The sequence below is a fragment of the Anarrhichthys ocellatus genome, unplaced genomic scaffold (assembly GCF_004355925.1).
Source record: "Anarrhichthys ocellatus isolate YVR2014 unplaced genomic scaffold, GSC_Weel_1.0 scaffold57, whole genome shotgun sequence".
Lineage (NCBI taxonomy): Eukaryota > Metazoa > Chordata > Actinopteri > Perciformes > Anarhichadidae > Anarrhichthys > Anarrhichthys ocellatus.
The window spans coordinates 1,700,775-1,720,431 of NW_022280087.1; the positions used below are offsets into that span (position 1 = coordinate 1,700,775).

At 41.4% G+C, this 19,657-nt stretch overlaps 1 protein-coding gene across 1 annotated transcript in view; it reads left to right on the forward strand.

Moving 5' to 3' along the window:
• LOC116396590 (rho guanine nucleotide exchange factor 2-like) overlaps positions 1-19,657 on the forward strand; it is a 48,316-nt gene that overhangs the window by 19,254 nt on the left and 9,405 nt on the right. The window contains exons 7-11 of the mRNA XM_031871277.1: positions 3,125-3,268; positions 3,489-3,739; positions 4,607-4,732; positions 13,539-13,656; positions 15,048-15,124. Coding sequence (XP_031727137.1) covers positions 3,125-3,268; positions 3,489-3,739; positions 4,607-4,732; positions 13,539-13,656; positions 15,048-15,124 — 716 coding nt within the window. The remainder of the gene's footprint in view (positions 1-3,124; positions 3,269-3,488; positions 3,740-4,606; positions 4,733-13,538; positions 13,657-15,047; positions 15,125-19,657) is intronic.

A 19,657-nucleotide genomic window follows, 5' to 3' on the forward strand; every position in this document is an offset into this window, starting at 1 on the left:
GTCATCATTACTATAACCCCATAATGAGCTATGAGCATTAAAATCTCCACAACATATCACTTTCCCTTCTAACAGTACAGCTAATTCACCTAATTCCTAAATTGATTGAAAGTCTCTTACATGGGTTGTAATAGTTTGCAATTCTAATAGTTCCTTCTCTTGTCTAAACTTCAATTATCACATATTCCAGCTCTGTTCCTTTCTCCAAAACTTTAAACTGTATTCCTTGTTTTACAAATATTATACACCCTCCTCCATTTCCCCCACTCTATCTCTGCAAATACTATCATATCCTTTAATGACAAAGTCTAATGTTGTTCCTGAACACATATGATTTCTGGTTTCTTTTTAAGGAATTATTTAAACTCTTGGCCATTTGCTAATAAGCTTCTTGCGTTCCATTGTAGTACAATCATACTGTCCTATCCCCAGGGCCTCCTAGCTTCCCATCTTCTCAGAGTCTTTTATAGATATGCTCACAAGATACATCTTTTATCCCCAAAAAACTCTCAGCTCCCCTAACTATTATTTTGATTTTCTCTGTTTTGTGTTTGACTTGGTCAGTACAATTTATTACATATGCAATAAACAGGATTAATTTATCCAGGATTCATTTATAAACGTATTCATTTATCCAACTTATGCTGTATTGGTTTCCTCCGACAGACTTGTCTCTCTCTCTCAAAACTTGGTTAGGTGTTTCATTCATTACTCTTTGTCCTTGTACCCTCTTCACAGTCTTTGCATAGCTTATGTTATTTCCTGCTTTTACCTGTTGGATTTTCACAGCCCTCATCCTGACTTCGCATCCACCATATGTTACCCTGTGATGGCCACCACCATTACAGCATTTATCCTGCAAATTATCCTTACATTCCTCCACTCTGTGATCCGCTCCACACTTAGGATATCTCTGTTTCCCTTTGCAAACTGCTGCTATATGTCCATACCTCTGGCATTTGTAGCAGCGAAGTGGGGGAGTCCCTCCTGGGGCCTCACTGGGAAACTCATACATCCGATTTTGACTCTTTCAGGAAGTATGGAGTTCTGAAACTCAATAAGAACAGATATCAACCCTTTCTCCATTAACTGTTCTTAGCAACCTCTTCATTCTGCCCACTTCTCCTCCATAAATACTCCGTTAGAGTTTTTTGAGGTCCTCGTCTAAGGAATACCTGTTATCACTCCTTGTGTCACTCGATTCTCACCCACAGATCTTTTTTCACTTATCATTTTCTTACAGATACTTTATATCCATAGCATTGTTTTTCTGTTCTTCCGTTTTATATATTATCAATAACCTTCCGTCCCTCAAGACTTTAGCCATTTCCACTTCTCCAATCTTTCTCAATTCCCTAGACAGAGCTATCGGGCTAAGACCGACATGCTCATTGTCCTTTCTGAATTTAAGGATCATTTTAAATTCCTCCCTCACAATCTTCCTTCGAACAACTCTATTTCCTTCATCAGAGCTGTTTCCCTACAAGCTTCTCTTATTATTTTTGACTCCCATTCAAACTTCCCTCACCCCCCCTGTTCTCTCCCTTCTTCCATCCTCCTCTCCCACCAGAGAAAACAGGGTGGGGAGAACCCTCCCCAGAAAACACACTGGGGAGGTGCAGGTGATTAGACACAGGAGGATTCAATTAGGGGCGGGGCAGACATCACACAGGCGGGAAAACATACAAAGGCAGCAAGTGAAGTGAACAAGGGACACAACAGGCAGGGGAATTCAAAATAAAACAGGAAACAAACTAAACCAAAACCGAGACTGTGACAGCTAGGCCACACTCCTTCCTGAAAACTGCTGTACAAGTTTAAGAAATACAGGCAACACATTTCCAACATTTAGTTTCCCCTAAACATTATAACTACATTATTTTTATCAAAATATCCAACATGTCAAATGCCTCCGTTAGCTTCATTGCAGCAAAATTATTGATTCAAATGCTGTGAACGGGTGGTGTTTGGTTAACGAGTAAATGTATGATGTAATTTCAATTAATTCCTTTTTAAAAGTTTGAACACAGACCTTCACATACATCAACAAAGCCAGCTAATTCGCTATTCTGCTAGCTACTTACCATAGAAGTGGATAGGGCCAAGATCGCTCCTGTTTGTTTGACCAAAGCTTAATTAGCGCAAAAAAAAAAATGTGGTTAGGTTTAGTAAAAACATCATGGTTAAGCTTAAAATAAGTACATTTGTTACAATATTTCGGTTATGAACGTAAATTTAAATAAGTTAACATTAACCTTTAGTTACACACAGGACACAAACAGTGGTCTCCTGGGTGAAAGTCCTGTGTTTCCTACCTGTCCGCCTCCATTTCCTCTCTATGCAGACTTGCGCGCACTATGATTATAAACATATTTGTTGTACGTAAAAAAGAATGCAATCTGGGAGAAAATATATTTCTCTAGAAATGTAATTGACAATTCGCTGTATGGGAACATCATTTTTATGTACAGTACATGGCTGCATGAGATGAATGATTTAGGTCAGTAGATGGTTATATGACCGATTTGTGAGAAGTGACTAAGGTCAAAGTAAATGGCTGTATATATACAGGGACCTAAATATGAAAGTCCTAAATTCTTTGAAAGCAGTAGTATCAAAAGTACCTTCTCCTTCAGTGGCATGTTATTTTTTAGGTATATCCTATGAATACATGTAAGCAACATTATAGTTTGTACTTTACAGTAAACTACTAGTTGTCATAGCACTGCATCATATTTTATAAGATCAACATATTTTAGCATCAAAAAATCTTAATCTGAAAATGAACCAGTAGTAGCTATAAGTGTCAAATAAATGTAGTGGAGTAAAAAAGCTTAATATTTCCCTCAGACATGTAGTGGAATAGAAGTATGAAGTATTATTAAATGAAAATATTCAAGTAATACTGGGCTTAAAAGATACTTGAGTTCATGTACTTAGTCACATTCCAAAAGGGGATAATAGATTGTAATTTCAGTTGGACTTGCAGCATGATCTGCTGACATTGGTTCTTCTTACAAACATGTGAAAGATACAGAAGTATTTTCATTCCTTGAAAGATTAGAGCTCTAAAATCATTTTTTCAGCCTGTGATCTTTGATGTTGATGGGTTTCTCTTATTTAGGAGACATCTACTATACTGCAGTATTGGAGGATCTGGAACTGGAAGGCCAGGACTTTAAGGCTGACTCATGGAGCATGGCTGTGGATAGCAGCTACTTGCAGGCACACCGCAAAAATGTCATCAAGAGGCAGGATGTCATCTATGGTGACAATTGCAGTTGATTTTGCTTTCATTTTTTTAACCCAGACATTTTATGTATTGCTGAATATACAGTAGCTAGATGAAAGTACTACATGTACATAGATGGTATTTACATGGTAGCTAGACATAATACAATAATGTCAAGTTTAATTTCTTTCATTTCTTTCTGTACTGCATGACTGCTACATGATACAGGACCTTGAAGTGTGTGTGTCCCTCTCAGAGCTGATTCAGACAGAGCTGCATCACATGCGAACGCTGCATATCATGGAGAGGGTGTTCCGGCAAGGCATGCTGGAGGAGCTTCAGCTGGACCTGTGCACCGTGTATGCCATGTTCCCCTGCCTGGACCAGCTGATCAGGATACATTCCCATTTCCTGGCACAGCTTCTCCTGCGCCGCAACAGCAGCCTGCACTCTGGATCCAGCCGCAACTTCACCATTCACCAGCTGGGGGACATACTACTAGAGCAGGTGGCTGCCATGCATTTTCACAACCATTCAGAGTGACACAGAACTGAAACCAAAATGTAACTGTATTTGGTCATTACATTAAGTAGTTGTGTAATTCTATAGTTTGGCAGAAGTTTCTAACTACAATCGAGACTAGTGTCATAACAGTAATGAATGAGTCCAACATGAGTTGAACGCATGTTCACAAAGACATCTGTATATCATTTTTTTCTTAGTAATAGATATTTAATGACAGGAACTGTCTTCATGTTATTTTATTCGTTATATTGAAGTTAATATTTGCAATTAATTGCTCATATAACCACAAAGATGATATATTTATAATAATATTTTATATTAGCTTTTTTTAAATCATGATTTTTGTGCTATTGCTATTCAGTTGTTATTTTTCATAAAAATATTTGCTGAAAGGGCGGTGATGCAGCATATTACCAATCACAAACATGGACAAGTCTGTGAGAAGAGCGGTGCATTTTACAAATCAAGAGACAACTATAATAGGGGGGAAATACAAAGAAGACAAACAGGCTGAAAGTAACACTAATGACTAATGCAGGATGGATGTGAATGTGTAAAGTAATAATATAACTTCATTAATAAATAATATAACTGATTTATAATATAACTGCTTCATATAGAGCATGATAGATCTGACTATCATTACATGTACAGTAGATCAATCTAATCGAACCTTCCACGTACCAAGCTTTGATTGGTCAGTAGGCAATGCTTTTATACAGTTGATCTCTTGTCTCTCGACCCTGAAGTTACCTCGCTAAGCCCAAATCCCGCTTCGTAGCAGAGGTCTGAACAGTGACTTTACACTCATGTTCACAGACAAATTAACTTGTGCATGTTGTCTGCCAGTTCTCAGGCCAGTGTGCAGATGAGATGCGGAAGACCTACGCCGAGTTCTGTAGCCGCCACTTGAAGGCTGTCAAATTGTACAAGGAACTGCTGGCCAGAGACAAGAAGTTACAGTGCTTCATACGGGTGAGACAGGCACAAAAACATTAAAAACATCAAAATAGACAGCATTATAAATGAGTGCTCATTGTTTTTGTTGTAAATACTGTTTTCTACTGCGATTCCCGGAGCTCTTTCACCAAAGATGAGCTCATAAACATCAGGGGAACAACTCCAGCGTACTTACTTCCAACGTTTCTGTTAACTTCTGTGGAATTACTGGACGTTCTCGTCAAAGATATGCTCACCTTAACTCATGCAGTGAAGAGCCGTAGGAGAGGGAAATGTGCCGGCGCGCTTGTGCGTCTCTGTACACATGGATTTTGCACACCGCTGCCGGGCATATTTCTCTCCAACGTCCGCTCACTGTGCAACAAACTGGACGAACTTCAGCTACTGGTGGGGAGAGACAGAAACTTTACTTCATCCTCCATTTTGTGCTTCACTGAGACCTGGCTCTGTGGATCGATTCCCGACTCCGCGCTCCAGCTGGCTGGCTTCCAGCTGTTCAGAGCGGACCGCGACACGGAGCTCTCCAGCAAATCGAAAGATATAGGAATCCGTTTCTACTCCAACAGTGGCTGGTGCAACGACGTGAAAGTGATTATACAGCACTGTTCTCCTGATCTGGAATCGTTCATCATAAACTGTAAACTCTTTTACTCCCCACGTGAGTTCGCTTCATTCATACTGGTCGGTGTTTACATGCCGCTGCAGGGCAACGTGCAGGAAGCACAGCGGACACTCGCCGAACAGATACAGTGTGTGGAGCGGACACATCTTTAGTTATTGTCCTTGGAGACTTTAACAAAGGAAACCTCTGCCATGAACTCCCCAAATACAGACAGTTCATTAAATGGTCAGGAACAGATGATCGCTGGCATTCGGCAGCGGGGTCAGGAACTGGAAACCGCTGTGGCTCAGAGGCAGAGTCCGGAACTGGAGGTCGCTGCGGTTCGGCGGCGGCAGGAACTGGAGGTCGCAGCGGCTCTTGGGTGGCGGCGGCGGGGGCTGGACCTGGAGGTTGATGCCGCTCGGAGACGGCGGCGGCTGGAACTGGAGGTCACTGCCGCTCGGAGACGGCGGCGGCTGGAACTGGAGGTCCCTGTCGCTCGGAGACGGCGGCGGCCGGTTCCGGGGATAGCCGCGGCGCTGAGGCGGCGGCATCCGGTTCTGGGGATAGCTGCGGCGCTAGGAACTGGAACTCGCTGCGGCGCCGAGGCGGCAGGAACAGGAACTGGAACTCACTGCGGAACTGAGGCGGCAGGAACAGGAACTGGAACTCACTGCAGCGGTAGCTCCATACGGAGTCGGTCGGACCTCCAACCGGACACTGGGAGCTGGAGTCAGATGGCAAACCATGAGGCCCTCCCAAGGCCAGGCGGGTTCCCGTAAACTGTTCATACCACTCAGCAGAAAAGCACTCAAAATGTTGGTCCGCTGAGTCCAACACATCACGGTTCACCTTCTGGACAAGGCGATATCCCATAAACTGTTCATACCACTCTGGGGAAAAGCACACCAAACAGTGGTCTGTTGAGTCCATTTTTGTCCTCTTATAGGTGGAAGGGTGGCTTAGCTCGGGGTTAGCTTTCTGGAAGCTCCGAGGCCCTCCCCTGGCCAAGCGGGTTCCCCAAAACTGGTCTGCTGAGTCTTTCATGGTCAGATCGTTCTGTTACGTCCGAGGGGCAGATCAGAGACTCAATCGCAGACAGAAACACTGGAGAGGAGGTGAAGTTTAGAAATAAGAATCTTTACTGGTCATTAAAAGAGAAATAAACAAAAACTTAAAGCGACTCCAACAGGGAGCGAGCAAAACTGAAAAAAAGGCCAAGTCATAAAAAAAGGCAAAGTAACAAAAAAAGGCAAAGGTACAAACCAGGAGCAAACACGAGGACCAAACGCTGGAGCACAGCAGACACGAGGGAGACACAATGCTGGAACAGACAGGGGAACGAACAAAGATGATTTGACAACCAAAGCAGGGGAGTATATATGTGTTGGGTGATGAGAAGATTGAAGGCAGCTGGGTGGACTGGGCAGGTGAGTAGGATGAGTGCAATCAGGGGAAACACACAGACACAGGGGCCAAAGCCTAAACCGTGACACATTCGCTCTGCCGAGAGGGTGATTGGCTACAATCTGCCGTCCCTCCAGGACTTGTTCACTTAAAGGACCCTGAAGCGAGCAAGAAAGATTGTAGCCGACCCCTCTCATCCTGGACACAAACTGTTCGTGCCCCTTCCATCTGGTAGGAGGCTGCGGCCCATCAGGACCAAGACCTCACGCCACACGAACAGTTTCTTCCCTTCTGCAGTCGGGCTCATTAACAGAGCCCGGGACCCCCACTGACTCTGTCATCCCCAGGACAATTTCCTACCGGTCACTCCCCTGCACATCCCTTCATATTTAAATACACTTGTCACTTTTACATTATACTTACATTACACTTGTTTAAAGTACTGTTATCTGTTTGTTATGCACTTTATTTTATATTCTTCTATATTCTATTGTACATTTTAATATGTTTCTATTTCTTGCACTGTGTTGATTGTTGTTGATTGTTTAATGTCATTGTTTAATGTTATTGTCTAATGTTATGCACCACCCGCCATGACAAATTCCTTGTATGTGAAACATACATTGGCAATATACGGTTCTGATTCTGATTCTGACAGGGTGGAAGGAGGGGAAGTGGATAAGTCAAGCAAACACATTTATCATCTTGAAGGCCGCTACTCCTGTTTCTGTGTGAAACTAAAAGTAAAGTTGATATTTTGTCACGTCAGTTGTTAGTCAAGTGACTTGCGAGTGTAGTTAGTCAAGTTAACGTCAACCACAGTCTTTACATAGAGTGTCATAGTTTGCAGCTTGAAGCCACTGAAAAATAGGCAGGCCCAACATTTAGAAAAATATAAAATAATGTTAAATTCTTCAAGGGCCGCAACACATTCTCAAACCAATGCATCAAATAACGATGCTTGCATTATTTGATGTTGGGCCCGCCTAAATGTTGGGCCTGCCTATTTTTTTATAGACTGTATACAAGAAGTCAGCCCATTCTCAGTATCAGGGCCAAATACTGTCGCTTTGTCCCACCCCCTGGCGTCTGATACCGATGCGCAAGGCACCCTTGATTGTCCGTGTGAGACGAATGAGTGGAGGTCAACAAACATGAATAATTATACTATGTCATACTTTGATGTGTTAGAAAGGGACGCCAAGGGTCCAGACCAAGTGTCAGAATGTATACCAGTTGGTATGAGAACATGTGATGTCACCCATAGGTGAGTTGACAACGGTTTTGAAGCCTCGAGTTTGGCGCTTTGACCATCGCCATCTTGGTTTTCGGAACCAGGAGTGACACAAGATGGTGGAGTTAGGAACAACCAAGCACTGATCAAGACCATTTACAATTCATTTTCATTAGTTGAAAGAGTTAAAGTTGTCAGAAGAAAACAGGGACAACTCCCAGGCTAGACAATCCATGGTAGCAACCTGTCAATCACAATGTAGCCACGCCCTAAAGCATACTCAGCTTTATGGTCTGTTTGACTCTAAATGGACCATAATTTACTAAATGAACATCATGCTGTATTGAAGAAGACTTGAAACTAGAGACTGAGACCATAAACTCATGTTTACAATGTTTACTGAGGTAATAAATCTGGAGCGAAGTAGAGTCATTTTCTCATAGACTTCTATATTAACTGAGTGCTATACGAGAGAATGCAGGTTTAAGACACCAGCTCTGGCTTCACTTTTGAGAGCCGGAGGTTGCCACCTGCTTTTTTCGTGGTTTGTCCCAGCTGTTTTTTGGCGTCTCTTGCCCAATTTTTAGTAGAATTAAACTGTTTATATTTTTTGGGGAATTCTCGCTAACACTGGCAAACTCATACCGTAACGGAAAATCAAAATCAGCTTCTGAAGGTGATGGCTGTAGTCAAAACTGCCCACTATAGATCGATAGTTAACTTTTAACATCCTGTCGCTACACCTGGCTGGCTGGTACCACTTCCTATCGTGTGGTGTCGGAGGCATTCGATTTCAAAGATAATCCATAATCATAAGTACATTTCTAACAAGACAAGCTGTTTGTCTCAGAAGGTATTTTTAACAATCCATTCTTCAACATGCCAATTAAAAATTAAAGTCGTACTTTTCTTTTCCTGGTGGGGCTCCATTTATGTACAGCAGCTCTAAACACCTTTTGGCTGGTTCATCATTGGGGATAGAGGTTATCCATGCATGGCCACACCCATCAACGTGATGACCCCATACGAGGAGCCGGAACAAAACCCAGTTCAGAAAAGGCATCAAGCCAAGGCCAGATGTGTGGTAGTCAGGTTTAGAGCATAAACTGCTGAGCAGCAGATAGGGAAAACAAGCAGCAAAGTGGTACAATCTTCTTTTTTTTAAAGTAAAAACAATAAATGAAAAACAATGAATGAAAAGCTTTATAAAGCATTCATATAGCACTAAAATTAATTTAAGTTGAACTTTAATTAACATTATGCAGTTACATAAAACATCTGTGCCTCCACAACATATCCTTATAAAAGGGGACTTAGTGGAACTAGATGTGGTGGAGGGGACCATCCATGGCAAGGCAGCCATGACTGGAGACAATTTAAGGAACAGGCAGGAAGCAGAGGTTTCTCCTCCTGGTGCATTTCTACATAGTTTGTGTACCTGCAATAATGGGTCTTGTTTTATTAGTAAGTTCTAATTCTCTCTCTATAGTAAAGTACCAGTAAATTCAGGTCAACTGGATTATGTCAGTAAGTTCATGTTCTCGTTCTATTCATTAAGTTCAGGTTTAACTTGTTTCTGTGAACAGTTATTGTTTCATGAGTAAGTTCCTGTTCTCGTTCTATTTAGTAAGTTAAGTGACGCCCTACTATTGGCTTATAAGGGGGCTCTACTGTGGCTGATTAGAGCAGGGTTGTCAGAGGATCGGCTCCGCTAGTCCATGTCGATGTGTCCTTGGGCAAGACACTTGACCCCAAATTGCTCCCGTAGATGTGCCTTCAGTGTGTGAATGTTGTATGTATGTTAGATAGTCCTGATGGGCAGGTGGCTCCTTGCATGTTAGCCCCTGTCATCCAGTGGTGGGCTGTCAGGGCCTGCAATGCCTTCTCTGCTGGCCTAAACAGAATCACAAAGTTATAGCTATTTTATAATTTAATATTTTTCCTTAAATACACTACATGTATTATAATTTATAAAAATATTTTTCCCATCATCTTATTTTCTCATTGCACAGCTACTGTCTTCCTCAGTTGCTCTGCTTCCAGTGCAGCTTGTTTTAAGTAGAGCTTTTATCCAATCAGATTTCACCTCTGTGTGTTGGCAACTTGGCGACTTTCCCGCTAAATCTGGTGACTTTCTAAACCCTCATGGCTACTTTTTTTGTCAAAAGCTACTAGTGACAAATCTGGCGACTTGTTCTGGTGTTATTGGAGACTTTTGTGACGTTAAAGGACTACCGTTCTACAGTTACTGTCGTGAACGAGCAGCGGGTGCTGCCCCTCCTCCGCCCCAAAGCTCACAGGCGATAACTCGCGCAGCAGTCCCAGCTGCAGTCAGAGCAGAGAGGAGACGCACTCCCGGCGTATTCTCTGCAGATAGGTGTTGGCTTCATTTTTACACGAAACAAATAATGACCGTAGCTGTGTTTCAGCTGCAGGACAGCAGTGAAGGCCCAGGTATAAAATGCATGGCCCGCCACTGCTGTCATCAGTATATGAATGGGTGTGAATGGGTGAATGATGACATGTAGTGTTAAAGCACTTGAGTGGTCCGAAGACTAGAAAAGCGTACAAGGACAGTCCATTTATCATTTATAAGCAGTTTTCTACCGAGACAGATAGTTTCACTGTATATTTCAGCATGGCTCGAGTCTGCAGTGGTATGTTCCTATAACTGCCAGAAGGGGGCACTATAGAACTATAGACATAATGTTGTCACCTCTGGTCTGTAATTCTACAGTGCCCCCTTCTGGCATGTTTAGGAACCTACTACTGCAGACTTGAGCCATGCCATACTATTTTTCATGTAATCAACACAAATTGTCATTTTAGACAATCCAATAGATCATGGAGAGAAAAATACCCCAACGTATATGCCAATCACATCTATGTCGGTAGAAAACAGCTTATGTGCAATAGTGGGGCGGCACTTAATGGTAAATGCCACTAGACTGGAGTGGTATGCCGCCAGTGAAATGTCGTTGAATCATAGTGGTATGCTTTTTGTGCGGCTTGACCTGAGTGATCTGCCTTAAATAGAGAAACACACCATAACACTTTACTCATTTAAAGTATTTATGATGAATAATACATAATATACCATGTATGCCTCTTCAAATATTCTGCGACATTAATATAATGTGTGGTCGTGTTCGACCATTCCACTTTCAAACGGCACCTTGCGTTATTAACACATAATATACCATTAGGCAATACAAGGTACACAGCGGCAAACCACTCCAGTGATCGGCATATGCCGCTGAACCACAGTGGCATACCATCAGCCAATTTTTGATCTCGGTGCTACTGCAGAGCCAGAGAGAGAGAGAGGAGAAGGTACCTTCCAAAGTCCTAATTATGAGATGCTAAGTCATAATTATGAGATGCTAAGTCATATTTATGAGATGCTAAGTGATAATTATGAGATAGTAAGTCATAATTATGAGAAAGTTTCTCATTCTAACTTACAGGATCTTTATTTTTTCATCACAGTGGCGGAAAGGGGCTTGCACAGTTTGTTGATTCTTATGGTTTGTGAGCTGGCCACCTGCAAATCCCAAAGTGGAGTATTTTTTTTTTAATTACCTGAAGTGAGTTGTACTGGCAAAAGGAATTTTGTGTTTCTTTTATAAACTGAACTGATGCAGAGGAACTGGACTGAATTATAAACAAGCATGTTTTCTTTTGCTTTAATATAACATTTAAATATTGAAATTGTGGTGTGGTTGAGTTCATTTGATTTGACTATTCTGCCCTTATTTATGAATCTGTGTGTCGAAAAAAATAACTGGGGGTAAAGTATCTGTATTCTGTTTGCCTGTATCCTTTGTGGGGTGTGATACTCATGCAACTTTTTGGTTTAAATTTGGGAAAACTACTACAACGTGGGAAGCCTTTCCCCACTGGAACATCTTGATGGTGTGATTACTTCACCTTATGATTGATGTCCCTGGAAGGAGCACAGTGCAGGAGGCAGGCAGGATCTCTGCAGGCCTGGAAGTGACAAATAGGTCATATAAAGCTTTGGGGGATAAGACAAGTTGAGGTTGAACTGGTTGAAGAATAGGGCCCACCTAACTTGCAAGGAGTTCAGATGCTTGGTTGTTTTAAAGGTTCTTACAATCAGTCCACTTCAGGAAAGGCTACTCTGCTTCCTACATGAAATATCTTAAGTTAAGTTTAATTGCAAGCAGGTAGTTGTTGATGGCATTGTTTCTCTATATGGGGAAGAGCTGTTAGGAGAAGATGGCATAAGGGGATGTTTGTGGTCATTGATGATGGGGCAGGATCGCTCCCACCCCAACATCTGACCTATCCACTTCCACCATGAACTGACAAACTGGGTTAGGAAAGGTCAGGGTGTGCACTTTGTGACACAATGAACCTGGGAACAATACAATAGACACAGGAAACTCACATTTTTCTGCCTTGATGAACAACACAGGGTATTCTCAATTCATAAATGCAGGCGACCATCTCCGTTTCTGAAAATTTGCATTCTTTCTAACTCCTCTGGTTGCAAGTATAGATTGAGTTTAGTAAAGAGCATATAAGTATAGAAGTCTATTAGAAAAGGTCCCTACTTCTTTATTTTATTTATTACCTCAGTAAACATTGTATTGCATGAGTTTATATCCTCAATTGTTAGTTTGAAGTCTCTTCAATACAGCACAGTGTTCATTTAGTAAATTATCGTCCTAAAGTATTATAGATCATAAAGCAGGTTGTCTTTTCAGTTCACAAAAGTTAACTGAAACATTTCTGTCACCTAAATGTGTCATATTCAGTGTTGTATTCAGCTCCACCCTCTCGTGTCACTTTTGCTTGCAAAAAACAGATGTGGCCAAAAACCAAGATGGCGTTGACCAAAATGCAAAACTCAAGGCTTCAAAACCAGAGTTCACAAATCAATGGGTGATGTCACATGACTGTCTACTTCGTACATACAGGCTATGGTTAAATGCCATCAAAGTAAACCAAAACAAAGATAATGTCACTAATGCTCACTAGAGATTGGAATAGAACAGGGGCCTTTGTCAGTCCACACATACTCGTAGTATCCGGCAGGTGGCTGTTGATTGAGTTGAGCACAGAAGAGGTAAACTGAAGATTAGGCAGTAAACTGGTAAATGCAGTAAACACAGGGCGACTGTGGCTAAGTGGATAGGATGGCCGTCTTTCAATCAGAGGGTTGGCGGCTCAATCCCCGGCTCTGGCTCTGCTAGTCGCATGTCGATGTGTCCTTGAGCAAAACACTTAATCCCAAATTGCTCCCGTAGTTGTGAAATGTGATAGACTCTGAATTGTAAGTCGCTTTGGATAAAAGCGTCTGTTAAATGACTGTTATGTAATGTAAACTGCTTCTCCTCTTCAGTGGTAGCTAATCTGACATTCTTGCCATAAATAGAGAAGTATGTATAGAAGATTTTGATTCAGGTATTTCCAGTCAGTACATTTGCCTTATTTTATGTATGTTACAAGACAGTGGTCTCATCCTCAAGGTTGCCTTTCAAACTAAATGAAAAAAAGTCAGCCATGGTAGTTTTGTCAGTGTGTGTCTCTCTCTCTCTGTCACTGGGCAGCGGGTGAGTCGCGGACCCCTGCTACGTTGCCATGGTGTTCAGGAGTGCATCTTGTTGGTGACTCAGCGGATCTCCAAGTATCCTGTCCTTGTTCAGCGCATTCTGGATAATACCACTGGTGAATAATCCCAATCATAATAGGTTTATAATCTATGGCAAAGTCAAATCAGGCAACACTAGGCATGTGGTCCGTGAACGAAGTTGAATTAATTTGCCATTGTTCACGTTGTTTAATAATGAACAATGTCAGTTTAGGAGTATTACCTAATCTCATTGGTCTACTTGTGTTCATGTAAATGTATTCTGCTACGTGTGAGTTTGTTGTTCGATAGCCGATGCTGCCTCAAGGCGATTAATGCTTGGCCTGTGTTATTGTTGCATTGAATAAACACGTGCAATGCAATTAAGCGCGCCAAAATGTCAGCTTGTTCCATTATCAAAATTTAATAATGAAAAGGAAGTTGAGAGTCGGAAACAGAGGCGGCTCGCCTTCAGAGTAAAGGTTGTGCGTTTTCAACAGGTTTGCTTCAGCGATCAAATTAAGGAGAGCTAAATTAAATAAATAAATTACTGTTATAAAGTCATATTTTGGCCACGTTCCCACAACTGATGGTGAATAAACTGCCAATGGGCGCAAACACTGAATTATTTGTATATAATGATTCATTATATTATCAATTTATTTATTTAAATAAAGGTTTCTTAAACTATTGGGGTGAATAATAAAAGCTATAGTCTTGAGACGTGTGATGAGATTTACCCTGAACTTTGACTTTATTTCTGGCTCTGTTATGACAATGATGCCACTAAGCTACCCCATGTAAAATCCTTCAGGTTTATTTACCGTTTGCACTTTTAACTATTCTACATGAAATAAAATAAATAAAAATGATTTTTGCAGGATTATCCTCTGGGCTGTGTGCAGAGTGCTTCAACATGACTCTCCGCCACATAAGTCACTTTGAAGCACACCTAATACATCAGTGCCAACGCATACTTAATTAGCGTTTTCACTATGACAGTCTCCAACATGGTTCTGCTCACAACACGGGCCTGTATTACAATACTTAAGAATAGTAATATATAAAACATAAATTGCTTTACTTTTACAAATGAGATGTTTTCTACCTGTGTCTAACCGTTGGCATCATGGCAACATGGATTTCAGGCCAGCCAATCAGCTCCTTCCAATCTTCTCATTTGTCGTCTATTATAAAGTAGTACAAATCATTATTGCAGCTTCCTTGTTAAATGATATTTGATTGATTCAGTGGAGGCTACACTGCACAGATAAAAAGCAAAATTAAGTTGTGCAATATCTTTATGAGAGAAATATTAGATCTGCTGGTTCTATGATAGTAGATTCATGGAGGAGAACTTTCTGTCTGTCTATGAGTTTAAGGGTTGACATTGATGAATGTCAACAGTGGCTTAACATTAATCTTTCTGCACTGTCTGTTGCCTTAGGTTGTTGTACCTCCACAGTCATGTTTTTTTTTTCTCTTCCAGATGATGAAGAAGAAGCCTCCTCTCTGGCCCAGGCTCTCTCCATGGTCAGAGAGCTCCTTAGTTCAATAGACCAACAGGTATCAAAGTATTTTCTTGGCCAGAATATCAGACAATTTTATGGCTACTAGCATTTTTGTGCTCCTGATCAAGACATTTTATGGCACCAGTGATCTCCTTTATTACGAGACAAATGAGAACAAAAAGATGAAAAAAACAATGAATAAATGACAATTACAACCGTTTAGTCAAAGAACAAAGAGTCAGGGGTTGTGTTCATTTGATGTTGGTGTATGCACGTGTGTGCACTTACACCTACCTATTAACAGTGGACTTAGGTGTCGTTACACAGTACAACATGGGACGGCATTGCAAACGGGGGACATTTTTTAGGTCCCCTGATGGTCATGCTTTAAATCAAGCTAAAATCATGTCTAAAACCCTCTCGTTTGTTTTTTTAAATTTTAGCCAAGTGGGAACTTGACCGTGTGTGTTTAAGTCCATGCTCGGCACTGATCCTGCAGGCTGGAGCAGGGATTTTAACGACTCATTCATACACGTTTTAAACACTCCATTAAGTGAATGGCTTGCAGCCCCAAGCCTGTCTTTCAGACTGTAGGGGGGCTATTAACAGGCTACTTAGTGAAGAAAGAAGTCTCTTGAAACAATTTTTTTTTTTTATGTAGCAAAGTATTAAACAAAATAATCAACTTTAGTGGATGTATTAAGTTTAGTTTTGGCACTGTATTCAATTAAATGGATGCCCAGAAGGCAGGAGAACAACATAACCAATAACCAGGGTTAAATTAAGAATATACTACTTAAGTACTTAAATACTTAAGAAATACAAAAATGCTGCATCTGTATCAAAATACTCTTTGAAAAGGGCCTCTCCTTCCAAACCAGTGATGTGTATTCCAACACACTCAAGCAAGAATTCTCCCTGCTCAATGGTTTCGGTGGCAATTACCCCATAACCTGGGTAATATATTATGAAAGGGAATTAATTCATTAATTATGTTATATTCAGTGTAATACAAGTGTAATAAATGTTGCAACCGTCATCACATACCATGAACAACCAACTAATAATAATAATTAATAATCTCAGCAATTATAACACTTGATGACGATATATACATCATTACTTTAAGGGTTTGGATTAAGAAAAGGCTTGCTTTGAAAACAATTACTCTAGAAAACCATATAATTAATCACAACTCTGTACACAATGTATTATGGCAGAGAGTATTCATCATTTAAAACTTTCTTGCTGAGAGTTACATGAGAAGGTCAATACCCTTCTCTATACACAACAGCCTAAATTTAGCTGCACATAAAGAGTGGAATAATGGGGAAACAGCTAACCTGGCTCTGTCCACAGTTATAAAACAACTAGGACACCAGAGCATCATGCTTTTTTGTTTTGTTTTACTTCAGCCTGCTGGTTTTGTTTTTAGTCTACAAATATGAGAGTGTCATTGGTTTTTATATCTAACCCTGACAAGAAAGCCAATAGGTGCATTTACCAGTGTCAAACTATGCCTTTAAACTATTTTTGGGCTGCACCTTTCATGGCTTCATGTAAAAGTTATAATATATCCTCAATTATAGTTATAATAGAATGCAGAGACTAACAAAACATTTCCTGCCTTATAATTCACTGGCAACTGAACTGAGTTTATGTAATGAAATGTTGTACCAATGTACATACAGTATTAACAGATATTCTTTCTCCTCACTGATGATTATTTTCTAAAACATGTCTTTATCTTCCCCATAAGCAATGAAGGCTTCTTTTTCAGGAAAAACTCTTCTGGGTCTCATTTTTCTGTGAAACATTTAAGAATATATTACACATGATACACTTTCTTGACCTATAATAAATTGATTAAAAATGATTGTATATAAATTAAGTGATGATAACTTAGTTTAGTGTTACGGGTGTGGTGAGGACTCAAACGCAGACCAGACCAGAAGTAGAGTGAAGCAGGAATTTAATGAAAACTTAAATCAGACAGGACACTTAGAACGCACAGGGAATCCACGGATGAGACAAGAGATGAGGGGGGAAATCTAGCAGGACGAGGCAGGGCAGGCAGACTGGGAAACCGGGAACAGGACAAGCCAAACGGGCGGGTAGACATGGCAATGATCTGGCAGTGAGTGACAGAGGCAGGGGTTTAAATAGTGGCTTGAACAGGCGAGGGGAGTTGTGCTGATGAGGGAGCGCTTGATTAGTGATCAGATGCAGGTAAAGGGAGTTAGGCTGGTGCTGAGGGAGTGGCTGACAGGTAGAGTGAGGAGGGTGTGGAGCTACACAAAGACGGCAAAGCCTGATTGTGACAGTTTAGGATATGCAGCGATCAATATTTTTACAAAGCAGTGTTAACAAATTTAATTGTAAGGACCATACAATGTGGAACTTACCTCTCGAGTAAGAGTAATAGAAAAGTCTCAAGGTTGGTTTTTCGTCCTCCAAAAATGTCAAAGTGGCCAAACACTTTCAAAAGGCACCAAAACTCCTGTGAACCTTCTGTCAGGAGCCCACGGTGAGAAGTTGCCTGGATAGAATTACATTCGTCTTTTTTTAGCGACTGCTGTCTGCAGCCTACTTCCTCAATACTGCACCATTTTCAAAACACAATAACAATCCCCACTTGATCTCCAGCCGGGAACCTATGAGTCATTCCCATCTCTTCCCATGTTTCTTGTTTGCCCCTCTATAACATACAGTCAGACTGGCCTGGTCAAAGTGAAAACGCATAAAATGGTCTCGTTACATTGCCAAAGGTCCAGACGATCCAATCCAATAAAAATATTGGTAACACTTTATAATAACTACACACAATGAAGCATTGTTCCTACATTAACACTCATTAGTATGCAATTCACAACAGTTATAAATGTTTTTTGTTCATTAATAAGCTCGTCTATTATGCGTTTTCATACTTTATAAATGATGGATTCCCCATTTGTAAATGAAGTATTATATATATTACAAACTAATTATTAAGCAGTTGTAAATGATTATGTAAATGATTATTTAGGTATATATAGATAGATAGATATACACACATATATAATGATTTATGGTTAGGGACTATGTTAATATATGCTTTATAAATGCGTATTAATACTGCAATTTATGATTAATTAAGGTAGTTACTAGTCGTTAGTAAAGTGTTTTGTGTGACCTCACCTAAAGTGGGGACTATCTATTGTAGCACCCCGTTGCCAGAGACCCGGTTCAAAACACCGTAAAGGCACATACACACAGGAAGCAGTGTTATGAAAATATAAATATTTTATTGGTACAAATATAACTAAGTGGAGTAACCATTGACAGCAGGTTTAGCGTGCAGGAGGAGTTCACAGACCATGCACTAAGATCGGCATCACAAACAATTTAAAGCAAAAGAAACAAAACAAAAGACCAAGGCAGCGTCCCACTAACTAGAAAATAAATGAAAACGAAAATATAAATAATCACAAATAACTGCCAATGAAAACAAACCCAAAAAGATTGTACTTCAACCCACCGAATGTTCAGCAACCCAGCCAACCCCACTTGGATTCCCCCCCAGCTACCATTGGGTGCACTGCTCAGGAAGCTCTAAAAATACACAAATACAACATTACATCTTTCTTAAGTGTACCCAATTTCCCCAGCACACGAAATACATAAAGAAAGACCATTCCACTGTAAATGTTTTTACCTGAATCAGCCATCCCCCAAACACACGCTACGTCTCCGCTTGTTGCGGGAGAGCAAGTAGTTGGACTCGGGGGCCCCCCCCACTCGTGGTGGTGGAGACAGAGAGCAGACTCAGCACACCCGCTCGTGACGGCGGAGAGAAAGACAAAGGACGCGATTTGCCAGCAGGTGCATCTTTTCACCTAATCAGGACCCGTGCACCCCATTACCGGTCCGGCAGACCCAATAGTTTCACCCCGTCAGTTCCACTTGGTTACATCCACCCCCCCATAATCACTCAGTGTCCCACTGATGGCATATGTCCCCTCCAGATCCGACATCAACCTTCCCCAATCCTTCAGCTAACCCTGAAAAAACCTGTTTCAGCACCGCCACGCAAGTCTGCTGCAACTGCGCCACCCCTACCGGAGCTACTCCCTTCTCCCTTAGATGGCTTACCACAGACCTCGGCAGCCAGTGCGGGTTAGAATGAACCCCTGCAGTAGCACGCTTGGATCTCCGAAATGGAGGCGATGGCGAAGGCACAGGTGATGGCAGTGTCTGTGGTGAATGCAGGGCATGTGTACTCTCGCCTGCACTCAGTCCCTCCTCGCCCACAGTTGGACGGGGGCAGAGAGTCGTCCGAATCAGACTCCACATCAGGAAGTGAGGACCCAGCCACTCCCCGGTCCCCCGGTTCCTGCCCTGCCATCTGTACGCCTGGACCACAAACATGCAACTCATGTCTATTCAGATTGCGTTGGGGTTTCGAGAAATCAATCGGGACCACAGAATACACAGGCAGGTCACCACCCAGCTGAGCTATGACTCTGAGGGGTGGGAAGCCACACATCCTGAATCGTATGCCTACCCGAAAACTGACGATTCCTTACATACAAAAATTGGCCTGGCTGTA